This window comes from Fukomys damarensis, unplaced genomic scaffold, assembly GCF_012274545.1.
Source record: "Fukomys damarensis isolate Sample0158 unplaced genomic scaffold, DMR_v1.0_HiC HiC_scaffold_4, whole genome shotgun sequence".
Classification (NCBI taxonomy): domain Eukaryota; kingdom Metazoa; phylum Chordata; class Mammalia; order Rodentia; family Bathyergidae; genus Fukomys; species Fukomys damarensis.
This window is the reverse complement of record NW_022900916.1, coordinates 23,823,052-23,842,259: the sequence shown is the minus strand read 5'-3', so window position 1 is coordinate 23,842,259 and position 19,208 is coordinate 23,823,052. Positions and strand designations below refer to the sequence as shown.

The following is a 19,208-nucleotide window of genomic DNA, read 5'->3' as shown; positions in this document are numbered from 1 at the left end:
AGCAAATACACATCAACTGATGAGTGGATAAGTAAAATGTAGCACATTCATATAATGGTCTATTATGCAGGCATAAAAAGGAGCAAACTGCTGACCCAAGCCACACTTGTATAAACTCTAAAAAATTGCGCAGTGGAATCAGTCCTGTAATATCACATATTATATGGGTTCATTTATATGAAATGTTCACAACAGGCAAAGCTGTAGACCTGTAAAGCAGATTACTGGCTGCCTAGGCCTGGAGAAGTTGGGGCGATTGGGGGATGAATGATACCTCACGGGTGTGGAGTCCATCTGGGTTGATGATAATGTTCTAGCACTGATTGGCGGTGGATGCACAGTTCTATGAGTGCACTAAAACACGCCAACTGTACTTTATATGGCAAATTATGTGATATGTCTTATAGCAATCAAAAAAGTATTGAGCATTCCTAATGTCTGAGGCCCCATTCTAGGTTAGAGCGGTGAACAAAATATGTAAAATCCTTGCTTCAGAGAATTGTATGGATTAGTCGGATGTGGGGCCAGACATTAAGCATGAGGAATGCTATACTATATTTGAAAGTGATGCATCTTATAGTCAAAAAGTGGGGCTGGGGATGTTGCTCAGTGGTACAGCACTTGCCTAGCACGTGTAAGGTCCTGGGTTCAATCCTTAGTGCCAAACCAAATAAAACACAACAAAGAGATAACTGAAGGAGCATGTGGCAGGGAATGAGGCGTGTCCAAGAACGTAGTTATAGTTACATTTAGAGTCTTAGAGAGGTTAACTTCATAAAGACTTGGTGGCCAGAAGGGAATAAGACATGTAGATGTTCTGGCCGAAAACACTGTATGACAGGCAGTGCAAAGGACCTGTGGTTGGAACACTGGCAGAAGGTGGTTGGTGTAAATGAAGTAGAACAATAAGGAAAAGAAGAACAGGAAATGAGAGCAAGAGAGACAATAATGCCAAATCACATAAGCTTTTGAAGGATTTCTGGATTGTGCTTTGAGTGCAATGGTGAATCTACCAAGGGAGTTTAGAAGAAACTTGCATTTTAAAAGGGTCACCTGGTTGCTATGTGGAGAGGAGACTTGGGAGAGAAACAGCACACAAAAAAGCGGGGAGACCTGTTGGTACCATACTGAGCAGAGGGGAAGGGTGTGTGGTCCAGGATGATGGGCTGGGCTGCCGGTGGGGGAAAGTGGTCAGATTGTGAACGCCCCTTAGGAAATTACATTCAGCCTATGAAGTCCCCGGCCTGGTGCAGATGGGGGTTTAAAGAAGAGCAGCGTAAGGGTGACCCCCAAGGGTTTTGCTGGGCACGAATAGATGGGGTCAGCAGTAAACAAGTCCGGCGCACCTGAGCGGAGGAGGCTCTGACCGGAAGACCAGGCGATCAGTTTGGATGAGCTGTACACTGGCTCCTCAGCTAGGAACTTAATCCCACCGTTCTGGTCGTAGAATTCCTTCCATGATTCTGGTTGCGACCAAATCCCAAAGTCCCGCTGTATTGAGACCGCTTTCAGACAACTGAGGGAAAATGTCGTGGGTGGGGTGGGCTGGGCTGGAGTCATCCGGGATGAGGTCACATTTAGAGCTGAAAGACCCGTGAAACCACACGGAGGTGCAAAGGCGAAGGAAAGCGGCGAGGCTCCAGGTGAAATCCTGGGCGTTTCAGCGTGAGGAGCTCGGAGGGACGGGCAACTAATGAAGCCAGAACGAACCGAGCGCTGAGGCGGGAGGAAGAGAGAGCAGACTGATGTCTTGGGAACACGTGAGGAAAGCACGGAGGAGAGGCTTTCACGGGCCCCAAGTAGGAGGAGAACAGAAGACAAAGCACCGGACTCAGCAACATGGAAACAAAACGCAACCGGAGCAGTTTCGGTGGAGGGTGGGGGACAAAATCCCATTCTTGAGTAACTGCGAGAACAGAGGGAGAATTTTTTCCCTCATTGAGTTTATCGGTACATGGGAGGCAGACAGTGCAGCTCCATTCATCATTGGGATCTTGTACCTTTACGGGACAGGTCTTGGCTCTCATTTTTCCCTCATTGCCCTTTCTTCCCTTCAACTCCTCCACACCTGTGAATAGGAATTCACAGACTTCCATTTTTTTCCTTTTCTCATATTTTTTCCTTTCCCCTACCCCTCCCACTTCCTCTTCCCCTTTAGACCTTTACTTCCTGTTTCACATTATCTATTGTACATTTTGATCCTTATTTACAATTTCAGTTTCTCACAACAGAGAAACTATTTAGTATTTACACGTCTGTCCTAGTTATTTTACTTAAGAATATGGCCTCAAAAAAAAAAAAAAAAGAATATGCCTTCAGGATGTATCCATTTAGCTATAAATGACTACTTTCTCATTCTTTACGGCTGAGTAGTACTCCATTTTATAAAAACCCCCACATCTTCTTTATCCAGTCTCCAGTCGTTCAGCAATTGGGCTGCTTCCAAGATTTAGCTATTACAAACTGTGCTGCTATAAACATGGGTGCACATATATCACTGTGGTTTGATTTTTAAAATTCTTTTGGAAAGATACCCAGAGCAGGGAATAGCTGGGTCAAATGGGACCTCTAATCCTAGTTCTTTGAGGTATCCCCATATTGATTTCCACAGTGGTTGCACCAGTCTACACTCCCACCAACAATGGAGAAGGAAGTTTCCTTTCTCCCTACAACCTCGCCAGCATTTGTTGTTGGTTGATTTCATAGTAGCAGCCATTCTCTCTAGAGTGAGGTGGAATCTCAATGTTGTTTTTGTCTGTATCTCTTGAATGGCCAATGATATTGAACATTTTTTCATATTTATTTGCTGCTCTTATCTGTCTGAGAAATATCTGTTCATTTCAGGTGCCCATTTTTGAATTGGGCCTTCCAATTTAGGGGGTCTGATCTTTTTAAGTTCTTTATAATATATTCTAGATAGCAGTCCTTTGAGGAACAGCTGGAGAAAATTTTTCCCATGTTGTGGGTTGTCTTGCAGCTCTCTTGGTGGTTTCTATTTCAGTGCAGAAGCTTTTTTAATAAGATGAGATCCCAGTTGTTGATTCTTTGTGCTAGTTCCCGTGCTACTGAGGATTTGTTCATAAAGGCTTTTCCTATGCCACTGTCTCTAAATGTTCTGCATAACCTCTCTTCCGCAAGTTTAGTGTTTCTGTTTTAATATTTAGATCTTCAACTCACTTCAATTTTAGTTTAGTGCACAGTGACAGATAGGGATCTAGTTTTAATCTGTGGCAGGCTGAAATGCAGTTTTGCCAGCACTATTTATTAAAGAGGCTGTCTTTCCTACTCTCATATTTTTACAGGTATCAAACTCAGGACCTTGCACTTGCAAGGCAGAGTTGTCACCACTGACCTAAATCCCTATCCCACAGCTGATGTGTTTAGACTATAATATATATAAATAATATTATAAATTACTTAGAATGTATGTATTTTTGAGAACACATTAAGGATAGTTGATTCTTGTTTTATAAAGGAGTTACTTCCAAGGTACTTTAAGGGACACTCTTGGTTTATAGATCTGTAAGTCATACAAATCGTAGTTACTTGCTACCTGATTACTTACAAATTATTAGAATCCCTATGACACCTAAGTCAAAGTGACAAGCCAAAGACACAAGAAGATGGCTTCCTAGAGGCAAGTAAAGTGCTAGGAAAATCCATATACTAAGAAACAAGAGCAGTTGTTTCTTGTGAGGACATAACTAGGACAAATTAATTTTAAAAATTGGCAATAAGCAATTTCAGCTCCTACTGCCATCGTCATACAGCTCATACAGATGTGATTGTCTTCCTACTTCACTGCCACCGAAGCTATTAGACTAGCAGCTCAGGAAAGGGGAAATCGGATTCCATGGGGTTGAACAATGTTACGTTTTATGAAGTGCTTTCTGCCACATGTCTTAGAGACAGATAAACTCTATTTTGCATCAACTGTTTTGGGGACATTTTCTTCCCTTAGTTTTTCTATGCCTAGACATGAGTGGGAGAGTAGGCTGGCCATGTTTTAGGGTCTGTCAGTCTGCGTAGTGCATAAGTACTGAAGAGAAGAGACAGTGCGTTAGGACAGAAAACTGGGAAATAGTGAGGTTGTAGTAAAACACAGCCCGCGTTAAAATGGATGCATTTTTAGCGTGTTATCATCAGAAAATTATCATTTTGCTTTGGCTTCATTTAGAATATTCTGACAATTTGGGTAAGTGAATCAATTTCATTATTTTTATTTTATGATTTCATTGAGGCAGAATTTTATTTTCACGGTACCCCACATGTGGGATTTTAAGCAAATGGGAAAATACAAATTAACTGATACTGAATTTTCTAGAAACCTGTAGATCAGCAACTACCAGGTTTTTAAAATTCTACTTTTGCTTTTGCCTAGATTTACCCAGAAACCAGATATCTATGATTTAATGAACATGCTAAGATACTGCTTCTGTATTCACATACTCACATAAATTAGATTTTCTTGATAAAATGAGCAGCTTCAATTGAATGTGTACCTTTTTCTTTTTATTAGTACATGTTTGCAGTATAAAATGATTACATTTATCAATGGGAGTTGGTACATGTATATAATCCAGTTTAATTCTTCTTGGTACCAGGGATCGAACTTGGGACCTTGTGCGGAACCACTGAGCTAAATCCCCAGCCCTTAATTCCTTTCTTGCTCCCCACCCCTCCTCTACCTCCTTGCTCCTTCCGTCTCTTGGTCTTTTATAATGGCTTGTGTCTGGCTGTCCCCCCGAAGCCTCATGAAGCCACAGTTGGAACTTTTCAGAGGTGGCTAGATCTGGAGTGTGTGATGCTGGGATTAAGGGTGTGTGATTACTAAATTAGTCCCCTGAGTGGTTTGGCATAGTTCTGGCTGTGGATGATGTGAAGGCCCACCCTGGGCATGAGCACTAACTGCCATAAGTGTGGGTGGCTTGGATAGAAGGGACAGAAAGGGACAGAAAGAGGACTGGCTGCTTCTCTCACTTGCTGCTTGCTTCTTTCGCTGCTTCTTGCCTTCTGCCTTCCATACCATGAGCTGTGTTATCTCCTCTGTGATGCCTCTCTGCCATGCCACTCTGTCTGGCAGGCAACCAATTAGGGACTGAAATCTCTAGCAACTGTGAGCCAAAATAAATCTTTCCTCCTTTAAGTTTAGGTGTTGGGTATTTTGTCTTCGCCACCAGAAATGTAACTAAGACATCATCCTGTTTGCAAAAGCTCTATTTCCATTTTCCCCCAATTCCCAACACATTCATGACAAGGCCATAATTTGTACATCTTGCTGCTAGATGGCCCGAGAACACCAGTGGCACATGAATGACTGTCCAATTGGGCAGCATGTGACAACCCCTTGAGGTGGTACCAGCCACCTAAAGGGACAGTCAAGCTCGTCCCTCCAGTGGTTCAAGCTGGGAATGTTTTAAAACTAAAACTAAAGTTGTAAAACTAAATCAGAGAAGGCCTATTTCCAATGTAAAGAAATGTTAAACACTGACAGCCTAAGTTTGTACGGTCAATATATGCCCCAAAGTAAGTTACAACAATAAGAAGACAACGTCACGTTTGATAGTTTTGATGTTAGAAGTCAGTTTTCCTAATGATTTTGGAGAGGATGAGATGAGAATATAATTGACTGTAAAGACAGAGGGAACTACTAACAAGGACAACTGTCATGTGATGTAGTAACAGGGTGACCTGGATAAACACAGGAAGACTCAGGCTTGGAGAAGTTGGAATTGGAAAAAAAAAGGGAAGAGAAGAAACAAACAGTTGGCATTTTAAAAACTCACACTGCAGTAAGAATCAGGCAAACATTAGCAGAATGCCTTATCCTCTTCTCCAAAAGCATATGTGCTTATATTATGGGGGTAATATTTTAAAGAAAAGCATTGGACCTTGGGGGAATAGAGATAATCTATTCCAAGACATCTTCAACATGAAAGTGAGGTTTGAAACCACGGAGACGTTAAATAATTTAGTTACAACAAGATTTTTCTATAAAAGTAATTGTGGGATGCCTTTAATAATAAGCTTTCCCCCAAAGATTCAATTTTATTTAAGTTGCTAACGTTTCGTTGACATGTACTTATGTCATAAAAAAAAAGTGGATAAAATGAGAGCATGAGTTGAGGTACAGAAAGATATCTGATGATCTTTAAATATATGCCAGGAATGGCTAAATAATTAAGAACCCATTTCCATTAATCGAGATGACAATGTTGCAGAGAGCACAGTGGCTCGGAAATCAGGAGGTCTGCCTTTCTATTTTACATGACTGGAGTCATTTGAGCTTCCTGGGACTTACTTTTCTCAAGGAAGATAGTAAAATAGATAATTTCAAATATTTCATGTCCTTGATTTCACTTTGCTTATGGCTTTGCATTTTCAAATTTAGGGCAAGCTACTTTTTTATGTCTCTATACAAAAAGCTACGCTTTTAATCACAAGGTAGTTTTGAAAATTCCTTAACAAATAGCTCATAATATTAGAAAGAAAAATAAAAAAATCATGCTATCCAATCACATAATTCTGTCATCATGTTTGTTAAATGTGTTCTTCCAAACACTATACATTGTTTTTACCTCCTTGTGGAAATCTTCAAAATAAGAGACACCATGGAACACACTAGAAACATGAAACATGCTCAGGGCAGGATTTCCAGTAGTTATTGTTACAGAGGTGCCTGGTATATGGATATGCGCACATCTCATGGCTCACAAGGTAAGGAACTGTGCTTACCTTCTGCTGAAGAAATGGGACCCACTTGCAGTGCACCAGGTCCTGGCGGTACTGTTTGGTGAAGGACCCAGTGTAAGACACGAATGCTGCTGTGAGGAGAACATCGCCACAGAGGGTCTTCTCCTGAGCCTCGAAGGACTGGACAGACTGACCCCAGCGAATCTTCTCTGTCTGAAGGATGAAATAACCCACACGTAATTACAGGGTGAGTATCAACTCCAGGAATGCTTAATGCTATGACCTTATAGCACAGTTTAAGGCCTTCTGTACCTTCCCCAGAAGGAGCAGAATGTAACTGATTGCCATGACTGTTATAACCTTTCATATATTTAAAACCCATCATCACTAAGTAGTTCTACTTTATTCTGTGGAGTTTAGTCTGATATAACCTTAGTTTTTAAACATCTTTAATCACAACTGGGGTCCTTTCTGAAAGGCAGACAGTTGCTTCCTAAGAACTCAGGTAGAGTTGTGGCCAAGAATGAGTGATGTTAGGATTTTTGTAGCTGTTGTTCTGTGGTTCTGTGGAATGAACCCAAGGCCTGTGCACTGCACTGTATCCGCATCCCTTTTCCTTTTTTTCCCGTTTGAAATGGAGTATCACTAATTAATCTAGGTGAGACCTGAACTTGCAGCTCTTCTGCCTCAGCCTCCTAGAGTTTTGGGATATAGGTGTGTGTACCACCACATCCAACTGATACTAGAATTCCTAATGTTAGCCGGACTGATCTCCATTCACTCCACTTTTCAGCAATGGTCCAACACTGCCCTACACCAACCTTTTTCTTTCTTAACATACTTGCTATGGGCTGATTACAGACAAAGGAAAATGGCAAACATCATTCTTGTTAATTAAAACATAAGCTTAAATAGCCATCTGCTCTGAATTGTATTAATTAAAGAATTAGGCCGGTAACGACTCAACTCAGGTTATTTTTTTTAATGCAATCATTAAATCAGTGAAGGAGGCTATGACCTATGTGAAAAGATAAAAATCAGGACTAGAAGCATTTTTTACAAAAAAATGCTGGTGCAGTCCTTATATCTAGTGGGATGGTCATTTAAAATCTGATTTACAGGTTAAGTATTTAGAGGCCAGAATATTGGATTTGAATAAAACTGCAATAACTATGTATGGATCGCCTGAACTATAGGACACTTCACTAATATACTTTATTTCAAGGCATGCTAAAAATATGATGTTTTAAGAATGTGCAAATTAATAAAACCTGAAAAAATCAGCAATTTGATAGTACCAGCAAATAATAACCCTGCAAAATTTTGCTTTCTTCAGGAGAGAAGAAAGGCCACAGAAAATAAAAATGATACATATGAGAGGAAACAGCAATGTCAATTTCCTGTAGGCCATCTTGATACCCCAGACACAGAGGTCCTGAAACAGTGTGAAGTAGTTATCAAAGCTGTTTAAGGATGTCTCCTTGCATTCCTTGATAGAGATCACCCCAAGTTATGTGTGTAATTATACACAGAGGAACTTCAGCTCTGTAGCTCTCTTTTTAGAATTCGTTACTTTTCTTCCTTGGCCACAGATCATACATCCATTAATTTTCAAGAGAAATCTCTCATTTGCTCGCCCTCCATCTTTGTTGTCTTTGGTTTGTAAATGATAAACAATAAAGTGCACCCACCTCATTCTCCAAAACAGCTTTGAAATTTGCAGATTTACTAAACATGGACTTATTGGCTATTGAAATCGTCAATAATTTCGCTACACCACCCACACAACATAAATCATTACTGACACTGGGTAACAAGGGTTTAAGAGTTGGAACATGTCCTGTAATAAATTTCTCGACAGTTAAAAATCACTATAATTTTATTCTAATGCATTATAGATTGCCTGTAATGTCATCCTGGCTGGGGTGACCCATTTCTAATTTTGAACAGCTGTTCAGCTCAGGAGTTAGTTAATGATTAAATATAAATTGTCTGATTTATTAGTCTGAATGGTTGAGCTTCCAAGTCATTGCCATATAGACAAAATCATCAGTCTTGATGCCTTTCAGAAGTTAACTGTCTCCTGTTCTAGTCAGAAAGAATTTATCCCCACGGGAAAAGATCGGACATCTCCAATTAATCCTTCAAAAAATGTATTTTTCCCTTGTTAACAACATACCAGCTTTTCCTCCTTCATTGTCTAAATCAGTAGTAAGGAAAGCCTTTGGGAAAACTCCTATGTGTTAGAGATACAGGGTCAAGCTTGTTTTGCTTGATAAGACTTTCAGATACCCTGTAACTACTCCAGGCACAGCTGAATTATGAGATATTCTTTTTCTCAGATGTCTCACAAATGGTAAACACTTCAAACAGCTTGAATCTTGCCATGTTAAATGGCAACAGATCTAAGTAACAGTTGTGGTGGAATTTCTGACCAAAAAGGAATGACTCTTTAGAGGGCTCCAGAACTTTCTTTTATTAAAACACAGAGAGCTCCTCTGAATCACCCATTCATTCATTCATTCATTCATTCATGGAACGGCTACTGATTCCTGGACATGCCCGGGACTAATCTCTAAACACGGGATCAAGTGGTTCACCAACCAGATGACATTCTTGTTCTCGAGAAGCTTGTTTTCTAGTTGGAGGAAAAAGACCACAGGTGTTCACACATACACAGACAGCGTGTGTATTACGAACACTCACAAGTGCGTCGCAAATGCTATGAGAGAACAGTGATGGGAGTAACTGGAAAAGAGCTGCAGAGCTATGTGTGAGTGTGAGGTACAAGCTGAGCGTTCTTCACCTCGGCAGTGAGAGGACTTCCTGTGGACAAAGGGGGCCTTTCAGCAGAGACCTGAGAAGCGAGGCGGCCAATGATGAGATCACCTGGGAAAGGGAGACCCCGTGGAGGGAGGCACAAGCCAAGAGCCACAGGCAGGAGAGCAACTGGCTGTAAGGGAGGCCTGTGGAGGGCAGCGATGGGGAAGTAGCAGGGGAGAGGACAGAGGCACCCAGGAGCCCATCACACATGGCCTCTGTAACCCTTACTCCTGTTTGTCTATTTGACTGGATTAGGAGCCACCTGAAAGGTTAGTAAAGGGTGACTGGCTGGGCTATAGAGGCGAGGTCTTGGATAATATATGTGCCTTTCTCTCCCAAACTGTTCTCCTGCTCTCCTCAGCTGCCAGAAACTAAGAAGCTTTGCTCTCTCCTGTCCTTCCCCTTTGATGTTTCTGCCCTGAAGCAGCCGATCATGGCTGAATCCTCTGAAATTGTAAGATAAAGAAACCTCTCTTCCTTTAAGTTACCATGTCAAGTATTTTCTCCCAGCAAAATGAAAGATGACCTCAGCAGCTTCAAAGGAACATGAAGTCTGCAGACTGTACTTTGAGAGAACTGTTCCTGAGGAGTTCTGAGCAAAAGGTAACAGGGATAGACTTGAACTTTGAAAGGCTCACCCAGCTGCCATGAGAGGAATGGACTGCAGGGGGCAGTGGTGGAGGCTAGGGAGGTCTCCGGCAGGGAAGCTGGGTGGTGTGGAGCAGTGTGGTGGCTGAAGGGAGTGAGAAGGGCTCGCATTCAGCATAGATTTGCAAGGCCGAGCTGACGGAAAAAGCTGATGAACTGCCGGTGGGTTGCGGGAATGAAGGCAAAAAGCCTGTGATTCCAAAGCTCTCGGCCAGAACACTTGGGGCAACAAACCTGCAGTGCCAGAGAGGTGCAGGACGGAGCGAGTCCTACAGGAGGAACTATGAGGTCATACACCATGAACTATGAGTTTCAGAGGGTTGGCGGGTTGAAATTTGTAGCAAATTTGAATTAGATTTTTAAAAATCTACTGTATTTATAAGAAACAAGGCTATAGCCCACTCATCCCAAATACATTTCTCTCTCTTTCCTTACAGAGAATTCCTAACTTTGAATAGGGTGGCAAGGTGTCCAGCCTCATGAGATAAACTCATTGGCTGAGCCAGTCATGATAACCCAGTTTTTCATTGTTTTCAGTCATTTTAGCAGTTAGGAGTGATTGAGCTTCTCTGAGGTAGAGAAATGTGAAAGGGAGTGTGTCAGAAAGGTTTTTAGGAAAACTTCAGTTTTTCTTATGGAAGGACGAGACTCCAATTAAAACAGATTTGCCCCACTTTTCTCTGGAGAAACAGCCACCATTTTGGGAACATGAGGCAAAATACACGAGGATGCTAAGCATAAAGCAGCAGAAAAGTGAAAAGATTGGGTACCTGGCCATTAATCACTGCTACCAGTCTACCACTAGCAATGACTTAATATGTGGAAAAATAAACTCCTATTTGTTTAAACCCCTGTAAATTAAATTTTCTATCACCACCAGTACACGCATTTCTAATAGTATATTATATACTTTTTTATACTTACATACTCATATTCATAGCTTTTACTTGTTAGTTTGTATACTTTATATATGATTTTTTATATATATGATTTTAATAGCAGTTGTACATTTTATGTTTTAAAACAGAACTGACATATCATTCTTATATCATGAAATCTGTCCTTGAACGTATATAACAGAGCGTGTTTCAGTATATTCATAGATGGGTAGAGTTAGCTCCACTACTTAATTTTGGAACATTTTCTTATCTCCCCCTGCAAGTGCCCTATGCATTCATAGCAATCATTCCCTAAATCTCAAACTCTTATCCAGTCCCTGACAACCACTGATCTACTTTATGTCTCTACAGATTTATCTACTTTAGGTATTTTCACATACATGGAATCACACCATTTGGCTTTTTGAGCCTGTTATTTTGCACTTGGCGTGCTACTTTCAAGGTTATCCATGTTGTAGCATGTGTCAGTATTTCATGCCTTTTTTATGCATGAGTAACATTCATCATATAGTTATACTACATTTTTGATCTATGGATCGATGGACATTTGGATTGTTTCTACTTTTGGCTATTGTAAATAATGCTGTAATGATTATTGGCATAAACACTTTCATGTGGGCATTTGCTTTTATTTTGGGGGTAGATATTGATGAATGGAATTGTTGAATCATGTAGTAATTACATATTTAATGCTCTGAAACTGCCAAACTGTTCCCCAAAGAGGCTGAGCCATCCTACACTGTAAGTAGCAGTATATGAGGGTTCCAGTCTCTCTATGTCTTTGCCAACACAGGCTACTGTACACATTTTTCATTATAGCCATCATACATGTTATGAATGGTCACCTTGTATTTTTATTTGAATTTCCCTACTGACTCATGATATTGACCCTAATTCCACATGCTTATTGGCCAGTCATAACATCTCTTATGCACAAATGTCTATTTAATTTTTGGCTCTTCTTTAATTGGGTTATCTTTTTATTTTGATATGAAACAAAGAGACAAAGGTAACTCTTTTTAGCTTCATCACAACCATATAAAGTGGATATTATTTACATTCCCATTTTAGAGGAAACAAAACTGAAGAGGTTTAAAGGCTCGCCCCAAATTGTTTAATGCCATATATTAGAGCAAAGAAAATCTTATTTGTGTCTTTTTTATGACAAAAGCCATATATTCTCTTATTACATATGTTCTACAGAAAAAAAACTGTATGATTATTTAAAAACCTTTATGCAATGAATAAATGTTAACATTAGCATGTCAGTCACCTATAAGAAGTAACAATAAAATATAAATCAGGTTTATCTTGAAAGTAATGGTCCGCTGTTACAATTTAATAGTAAATATATATTAAAAGGACCAGAAAGCAGTTCAATACCAATTACCCGGCAGCCATCCTGACTTTCATGACATATCATAAGAGAAACAGGGTTTTGTGTTTGTTTTTAAAGGGTTTCACAAGCTAAGAAAGGAAGGAAAGGAAGAAAAGAGGGAGAAAAAAAGTAAGTAGATACTCACCACAGCTGGTATATTCCACTGTCTTAAAGTTGATACGAAACAAGTAAGGTCTCACAAAATACACACCTTCTCCCTGTTTTTATTGTAAACCATGCTGAAACTATACCCCAAGTTGTCTGTATATTTTAAAAAATACATGACAGGTCATGTCTACCTTATATCATGAAATTTGTCTACCTTCTAGTAACTTTGACCCACTCTAGCTAGTTATTATTGACACCAATTAATAAAATCCAAAGAAACTGATCTAAATACTTTAGCAAGAATTTTGGAAAAAAGGTTAACTTGCCTCAAGTTCTCTGACAAGCCTATTCGCTAATTCAATGGTTTTGTTAGTTTGGTTCACTTCTTCTTGACACCGGACTTTCTCAGCTATCGCTTTTTCAAATGAAGCTGTGAGTCTGCGAAGATGCTGGTCCAGATCCTATATAACAGTTTAAATTAACGTGAGTTATTTTTAGATTAAAACATAAATAGCTCGGTCATCATAAAACATCTGTTATTGGGGGCTGGGGATTTAGCTCAGTGGTGCAAACGCCTGCCTTGCAAGGACCAGAGTTTGATCCCAGGGACAAAAACAAAAATCAATAACAAAAACAAAAAAATCTGTTACTTGAAGGAAAATGAAATGAATTGCTCTCTCTTCTTTGCCTTTTCCTTTCTACCATACATATTTTAGGGGAGGAGGAGGAGGAGATAGTGACAATAAATCCATCAGGGGCTACCACAGATTGTCTAACTGATTGCCACGTGCTCTTGTCACCTTCCCTCTCCCCTGGGCAAGGTGCAGAGAGGGATCAAGGCGAGTGTTTGTGCTTTTACTGCTCAAATAAACCGCGGGTACTCTGTCCTCCTCCACTCTTGGCCCTAAGCTTCATCCTCCAATACCAACTTTACTACCCACATACACTCTAATTATTTATATACAGAATGACCAAGAATTGCATATTTTTCATTACTTTTTACAACAGGAAATATAAAAATGACAATTTTAACAAATTCCTTCAATACTTTTTCTATGTATGATATATCTTTAGACATTAAATATACAACACAATTGTCTTCTGGAAAGAGTTGAGAGGATGGTAGAAGGTGGTATCTCTCTAAGTGAAGCCCCCAAAAATATATACATCCTCCCAGCTTTTTCCAGAAAACAGTGGACCACCTTTGAATCTCAACTCCAAACTGCAAAAGGGAAAATCTGATTGGCCAAGTCTGGTCAGGTTGAGGAGGTCTGAAGGGGCTTGGTAAGTAACACCCCTCTTCACTGCCTCAGATACGAAACAAACGAGAAGTGAGTCAGTAAGTGAGCACTACCAGATCTTCTGTCATCAACTACTTAAGAGTTTACTGGGAGCATCACACGGGGAGCGTTACAATGTGGATGGTAGCATTGAGTCTCTTTCTGAATTCTTTTTGAATTATTGTCTTTTTTTCAACAACACTTTACAGTGTTGTGGTGGCATTTTTTTCTATGGCTGGTATAATTTCAATAAAATATCGATCCACTGAACACAATGGTGAAAATGTTGATGATGGACAACCTGGCTGACATTTTGCTTCCCTGTATTTTTCACTTATTTGGTCTATTAGACTTAATCTAAATTGCAAATGACTTTTTGAACCTCCTTGTTTTGAGTATGTAACAAACAACTTCCATACTGTTTGGTCCAGAAGGAGCATAAGTATTTTAAAACAGTGAAGGGCATGTGAGCTATAGTATCAGATGCCTAGGCTCACGGATGGATTCTGCTACCAGCTAAGCAGAGTCAAGTCAAGCTGTTTATCTGAACTCTATGCCTCGGTTTCATTCTCTGAAAAATGGAACTGATAACATTACCCAACTCAGAGGGGAGTTTTATGAGGATTAATTTTTATGATCCACATAGTAACACTAAGGGAGTACAAACCAGCAGTTGTCAATAATTTTTGGTCTCAAAATGCTTTTACATTCAGAACTCCAAGGCCACTGGGTTATGCAGATAGTATCTATTCATATTTATATTAGAAACTAAAACTGAGTTATAAAAGTTTATTCCTTTTAATAAACTCATTGTAGCACAAATCCATTTTATACAAGCAACACTACTATCAAAATAAAAAACAATTAGTGAGGAGAAGGACATTAAGAAGATTCTTGCAAATCCCCTTAATTTCTTGAGTCTGAGGTTCTTATACCTACCCCTGTATTCTATCTGTTGAAGATACCACATTATACAGCCCCTGGAAACCCTACTATATGCTTGTTAGAAAATGAGGGTAAAAAGACAATGTCTTAATATGATTATAAGAACATTTTTGACCTCATAAGTCCTCTGAAAGAATTCTAGGAACCCCTCAGGAGTCCCTGGGCCACATTATCTAAACCTCTGATACAAATATGCAGTAAATTTTATCTTTAATACTGAAGCAATTTACCTAGAGTTACTGAATTAAGCAGGTATAAGCTATCATGTTAAGCTCAAGAGACAGTACTGATTACTAAAATATAGATTCTTAAACATATATACTAAGCCACTTCAGTTTTAAATGAAAACTGGCTATTTTTTCATTAGTGTAGAATATTCTGAAAATAATGAAAAAAAGCCCCCTTTTCCAGGACTATTGTTATTGCAGAAAGAAACGTGAAAAATCACAGAATTTTATTATTATCGAAGAAAATATTCTTAGGGGTAAGAATCAGGAGGATTCTAATGCTTACATGCCTTAGGTATGTAATAAATTCTGCATGATTAAAAAACATTATAGTCACATCTAGACAGCCCTTTGTAGCTGACACACTGCTTTCCTGTCTTGTGTCTTACTCTGTCTAAGCACACAAGCTGAGAAGTATTGCTGTTTTCCTATTCTTTGGCATGTGAGGATACTTGGGCAAATATGCCTTGAGTGACATGCAGCAGTTTCACTCACCTAAAACATGGCAAATCAAGGCCTAGCTCCTCACCCTCTAATTTGTGAACCAATGTAATGAATGTATTTAACACAATGGATGCTTAAAAGTCACAAATGTGGAGAGCTGCAGGAAACACGCCCAGGCTTCCTAGTCATGTCAGACATAAGGGCACGGGTACCTACTTTTGGGTTTAAAACACTGATGGTAGCCCCTCTGCCTTTCAGACAGTAGGGCACATTATTCACTTTCTGTGAGCGTCCCATTTCCTCACTGTCCACAGAACACATGATCCTCTTCCACTGCCCTTTCACAGAAGATTCTTTTCCCATCAACCAGGCAAACATATCCACCTCTCAAGACCTGATTTGCAAAGAAATTATTCCACCAAACACTTCCTGATGCAGAACTGACCACTCTTTCATGCTGCAGCAGTATCCAATGCAATCTCTTTCTCTCTCTTGACAGCATCTAATAAATTAAACATCGTTTACTATATCCACTATATGATTTTCCAGAGTGAGGACTGAGCCTTATTCATCTCTCTTTCTCCAGTGTTTAAATATTTGTGTAAAAAGATGACAACACCGCTTCCTTGGGACATGGGGCATAAGACTCATTCCTCCGGGTATGCTGAGGGAAATGCAATCTTTGATCTCTGACTAATCTCATGTCTTCTACCAACACCTATACACCTGTAGCACACTACCTTCTTAGCTTGCAAGGAGGGTAAAATCTTGGTTCTTCACAGTTTGTAACAGGCCCTGGCTTCTCAGGTTCAAAGACTATAAGAGCGAGAAGCAATTTAAATATGTTCAGGGACCATTTTCATCTCCAGAATTAAGGATTATTTTGATGTTACATCATTGCTAAAAAAAGAATAAGATAAGACTATAAGAGCGAGAAGCAATTTAAATATGTTCAGGGACCATTTTCATCTCCAGAATTAAGGATTATTTTGATGTTACATCATTGCCTTTTCTCTTTTACTTTCCTTTTTAGTTTTATTTTAGGATTCCCTATTTTTAATGTTCATACAGAGATTTCTTTAACTGAAATACCGAATAGTTTCTTTGGTATGAAAAACTATAATAGTACACAGGATCCTAATGAGATAATTAATAATATGAAATAGGAAGTAAAGGGCTAAAGGTGTAGGGAAAGTGGGAAGGGTCGGGGAGAGGTAATAAGGGAGAGGAAAAAAATATGAGAAACTGAAAAAATGGAAATAAAGTGTTTGTAAATCGGGAGGAGAGGAGGGGGTGAAGGGAGGGCAGGGACAAGGGGAAAAATGAGAATCAAGACCTATTATGTAAAGGTACAGAATCCCAATGATGAATGTAATTGTATTGTATACCTAGATTGTACCAATAACCTCAATAAAAAGAAAAAAAAAAAAGTAAATCAACTGAGGAAGGAAGAACTTGGTCCAAGAACTTCAGCTTGCTGGGGACTCTAAAATAGTGGAGAATGCATCAGAAAAGTAGTGGAGTTTTCAAGCTTGAGTATGCATCGAAATCACCTGGAAGGCTGTTAAGCCCTCGATTCATTCCTAAGCTCCACTCCCAGTTTCTGGCTTAGTAAGTTTGAGAATGTGTACTTCTAACTAGTTCTCAGGAAACAATTGCTGCTGTTGCTGCTGGTCCAGGGAACACATTTGAGAAACACTACCCTAAAGAAGCTGGATCTGGATTTTCTTTATGACCATCCTTAGGTCCTGCATATTTATGGCACATGACTGCCTTTTTCCCGAGCTTAGTAATTTTCCTTCTCACAAAACCTTCAATATGAGGCTTTTAATCTAAAACTAGAGACAGTGTTATGGTTATTGTCTAGATGTCACCCCAAAGCCTCACACAGTCACAGGTAGGGCTTTTCAGAGGTGGCTGGATCTAGAGTGTGTGAAAGATTCATACAATGAATGAAAGATTCATGCAATGCTAGGATTAAGGGTACTGGGATAGAGGGTGTGTGATTACTAAATGTGTCCACTGACTGGTTTGGCACGACTCTAAACTGTGTAGCCTAGATAGAATATAAAAGGGGCAGAAAGAAGCTGCTGTCGTCACTTTTTCTGTTTTCTGCTTCCATGAGCTGTTTCTCCTCTGCAGCGCCCCTCTGCCATACCATCCTGCCTTAGAGCCAGCTGAGTATGGACTGAAAGCTCTACCAACTGAGCTGAAATAAACCTTTCCTTCTTTAACTTTGGGTGGTGGGTATTTTGTACCAGCAATGAGAAAAGTTACTAAGACAGAGACTAAAAAAAACAACCAACCCCCCACAAACCAGCTACACAAAGACTAACACACTAGTAGGAGCAAATTTCCACTCATGACCAAGCATGAGGCTTGCTCAGATACAACCCCCTTGTGCTAGGCACGAAAGCAACAAGAGGTAGAAGACGAGAAAGATGGAACACTCAGGTGGGAAGAGAAATGAAAGGCTGGAGAAAACAAAAGCTAGCAAACTTACAATTTCACTTGGATTAAATCTCTGTTTTATTGTATTTCAACAGATCGACACTGTGCAAAGTTCCTGAGTCCTTAGCGTGACCAGCGATGCTGCTGCCTTGAGAGGAAACTAGACATTGGAGGAAACTGCAGCCAGAATTCTGCTGCATTAGTAACTCCTCTCTGGAAAACTATTCTTGAAAAGGAGTGGAGGGGATTCATTTTTATGAACGCATTTTGACAATGAAGTGTGATAAAAAATACACTGAATGCTTAAGCTTTACAGTGAAGGACATGTTGCCTTTACTCATCCTGCAAATGCTCCCCCTTGATTCGAACACACTCATCCCATCATCCTTGGCACTTTCTGAAGCAGCTCTGGAAGCCTTCATCAGTGTCTTTAGTCGTGCAGTCATGGCTGTGTCAACGTCCTGAATCTATTCACAACGTGTACATGGTCACTTGGACTTTGCAGAAGAGCCAGAAGTTGCACGGCGCCAGATCCAATGAATACAGTGAATGGACACGACATAGTGATGTTATTTGACAGAAATTCCCATAAACATTTGATCAATAAGAGATAAAAGTCATGATGAATATTTAAATTTGAAAAATTACAGAAAATATATATTGCCATTAAGTATTCTCAAAATGTTCCCCCTCTCTTTAAACATACTTAATTCATCATTCTAGGCAATGTGTCGTTTACCGTAGTTTTTAAAAAAAATTTAAACATTCAGTGTATTTCTCAATCATCCCTTATGTTAATTTGTCCTTCTTGTCCCTGTGTTTCAAAGCTTAATTCTGAGGCTTACTGACATACGAACCTCTGCTTATACCATGGGTCTCTGAGGAGTTGGCATGACCAACTCTGTTCAGTTAGTTGCAGGCTATGTCCAAAGGAATCCTAGTTTTGCAAAAAACAAAGTCTCAACTTCCCAGTGAACTTTATGGTTCTCCTCAGCATTGTCATCGTTTTTCTTATGAACATTAGATTATTGCTAATGTTTATGTAAAGCCATTCACAAAGCTTTTAGTCAAGCTGACAGTGAGACTTTCTGCTGGTGAATGAAGGTGATCTTTGTAGAATTATGTTCATTCTAAAAGTATTTAAGTCAGCTGCTATTGATGCTGATTTATTTTTCTCCCACTGGTCATCAGGTATTGGTGAGCAGCATTGCTTGGGGCTACAGTAGGACTATGTGCTGACTGGACAAAAAGGGTGGTCAAGGGGAACGCAGACCAGGAAGGGCTATTAAAAGCAGCAGCGGGGGGGAGATTT

At 39.7% G+C, this 19,208-nt stretch overlaps 1 protein-coding gene across 1 annotated transcript in view; it reads right to left on the bottom strand.

Annotated features, from left to right (window-relative positions):
• The window catches only part of Dnah11 (dynein axonemal heavy chain 11), a 174,595-nt gene that overhangs the window by 68,493 nt on the left and 86,894 nt on the right, over positions 1-19,208 (bottom strand). The window contains exons 27-28 of the mRNA XM_033757147.1: positions 12,876-13,010; positions 6,736-6,906 (exon numbers count right to left, since the gene is read on the bottom strand). Coding sequence (XP_033613038.1) covers positions 6,736-6,906; positions 12,876-13,010 — 306 coding nt within the window. The remainder of the gene's footprint in view (positions 1-6,735; positions 6,907-12,875; positions 13,011-19,208) is intronic.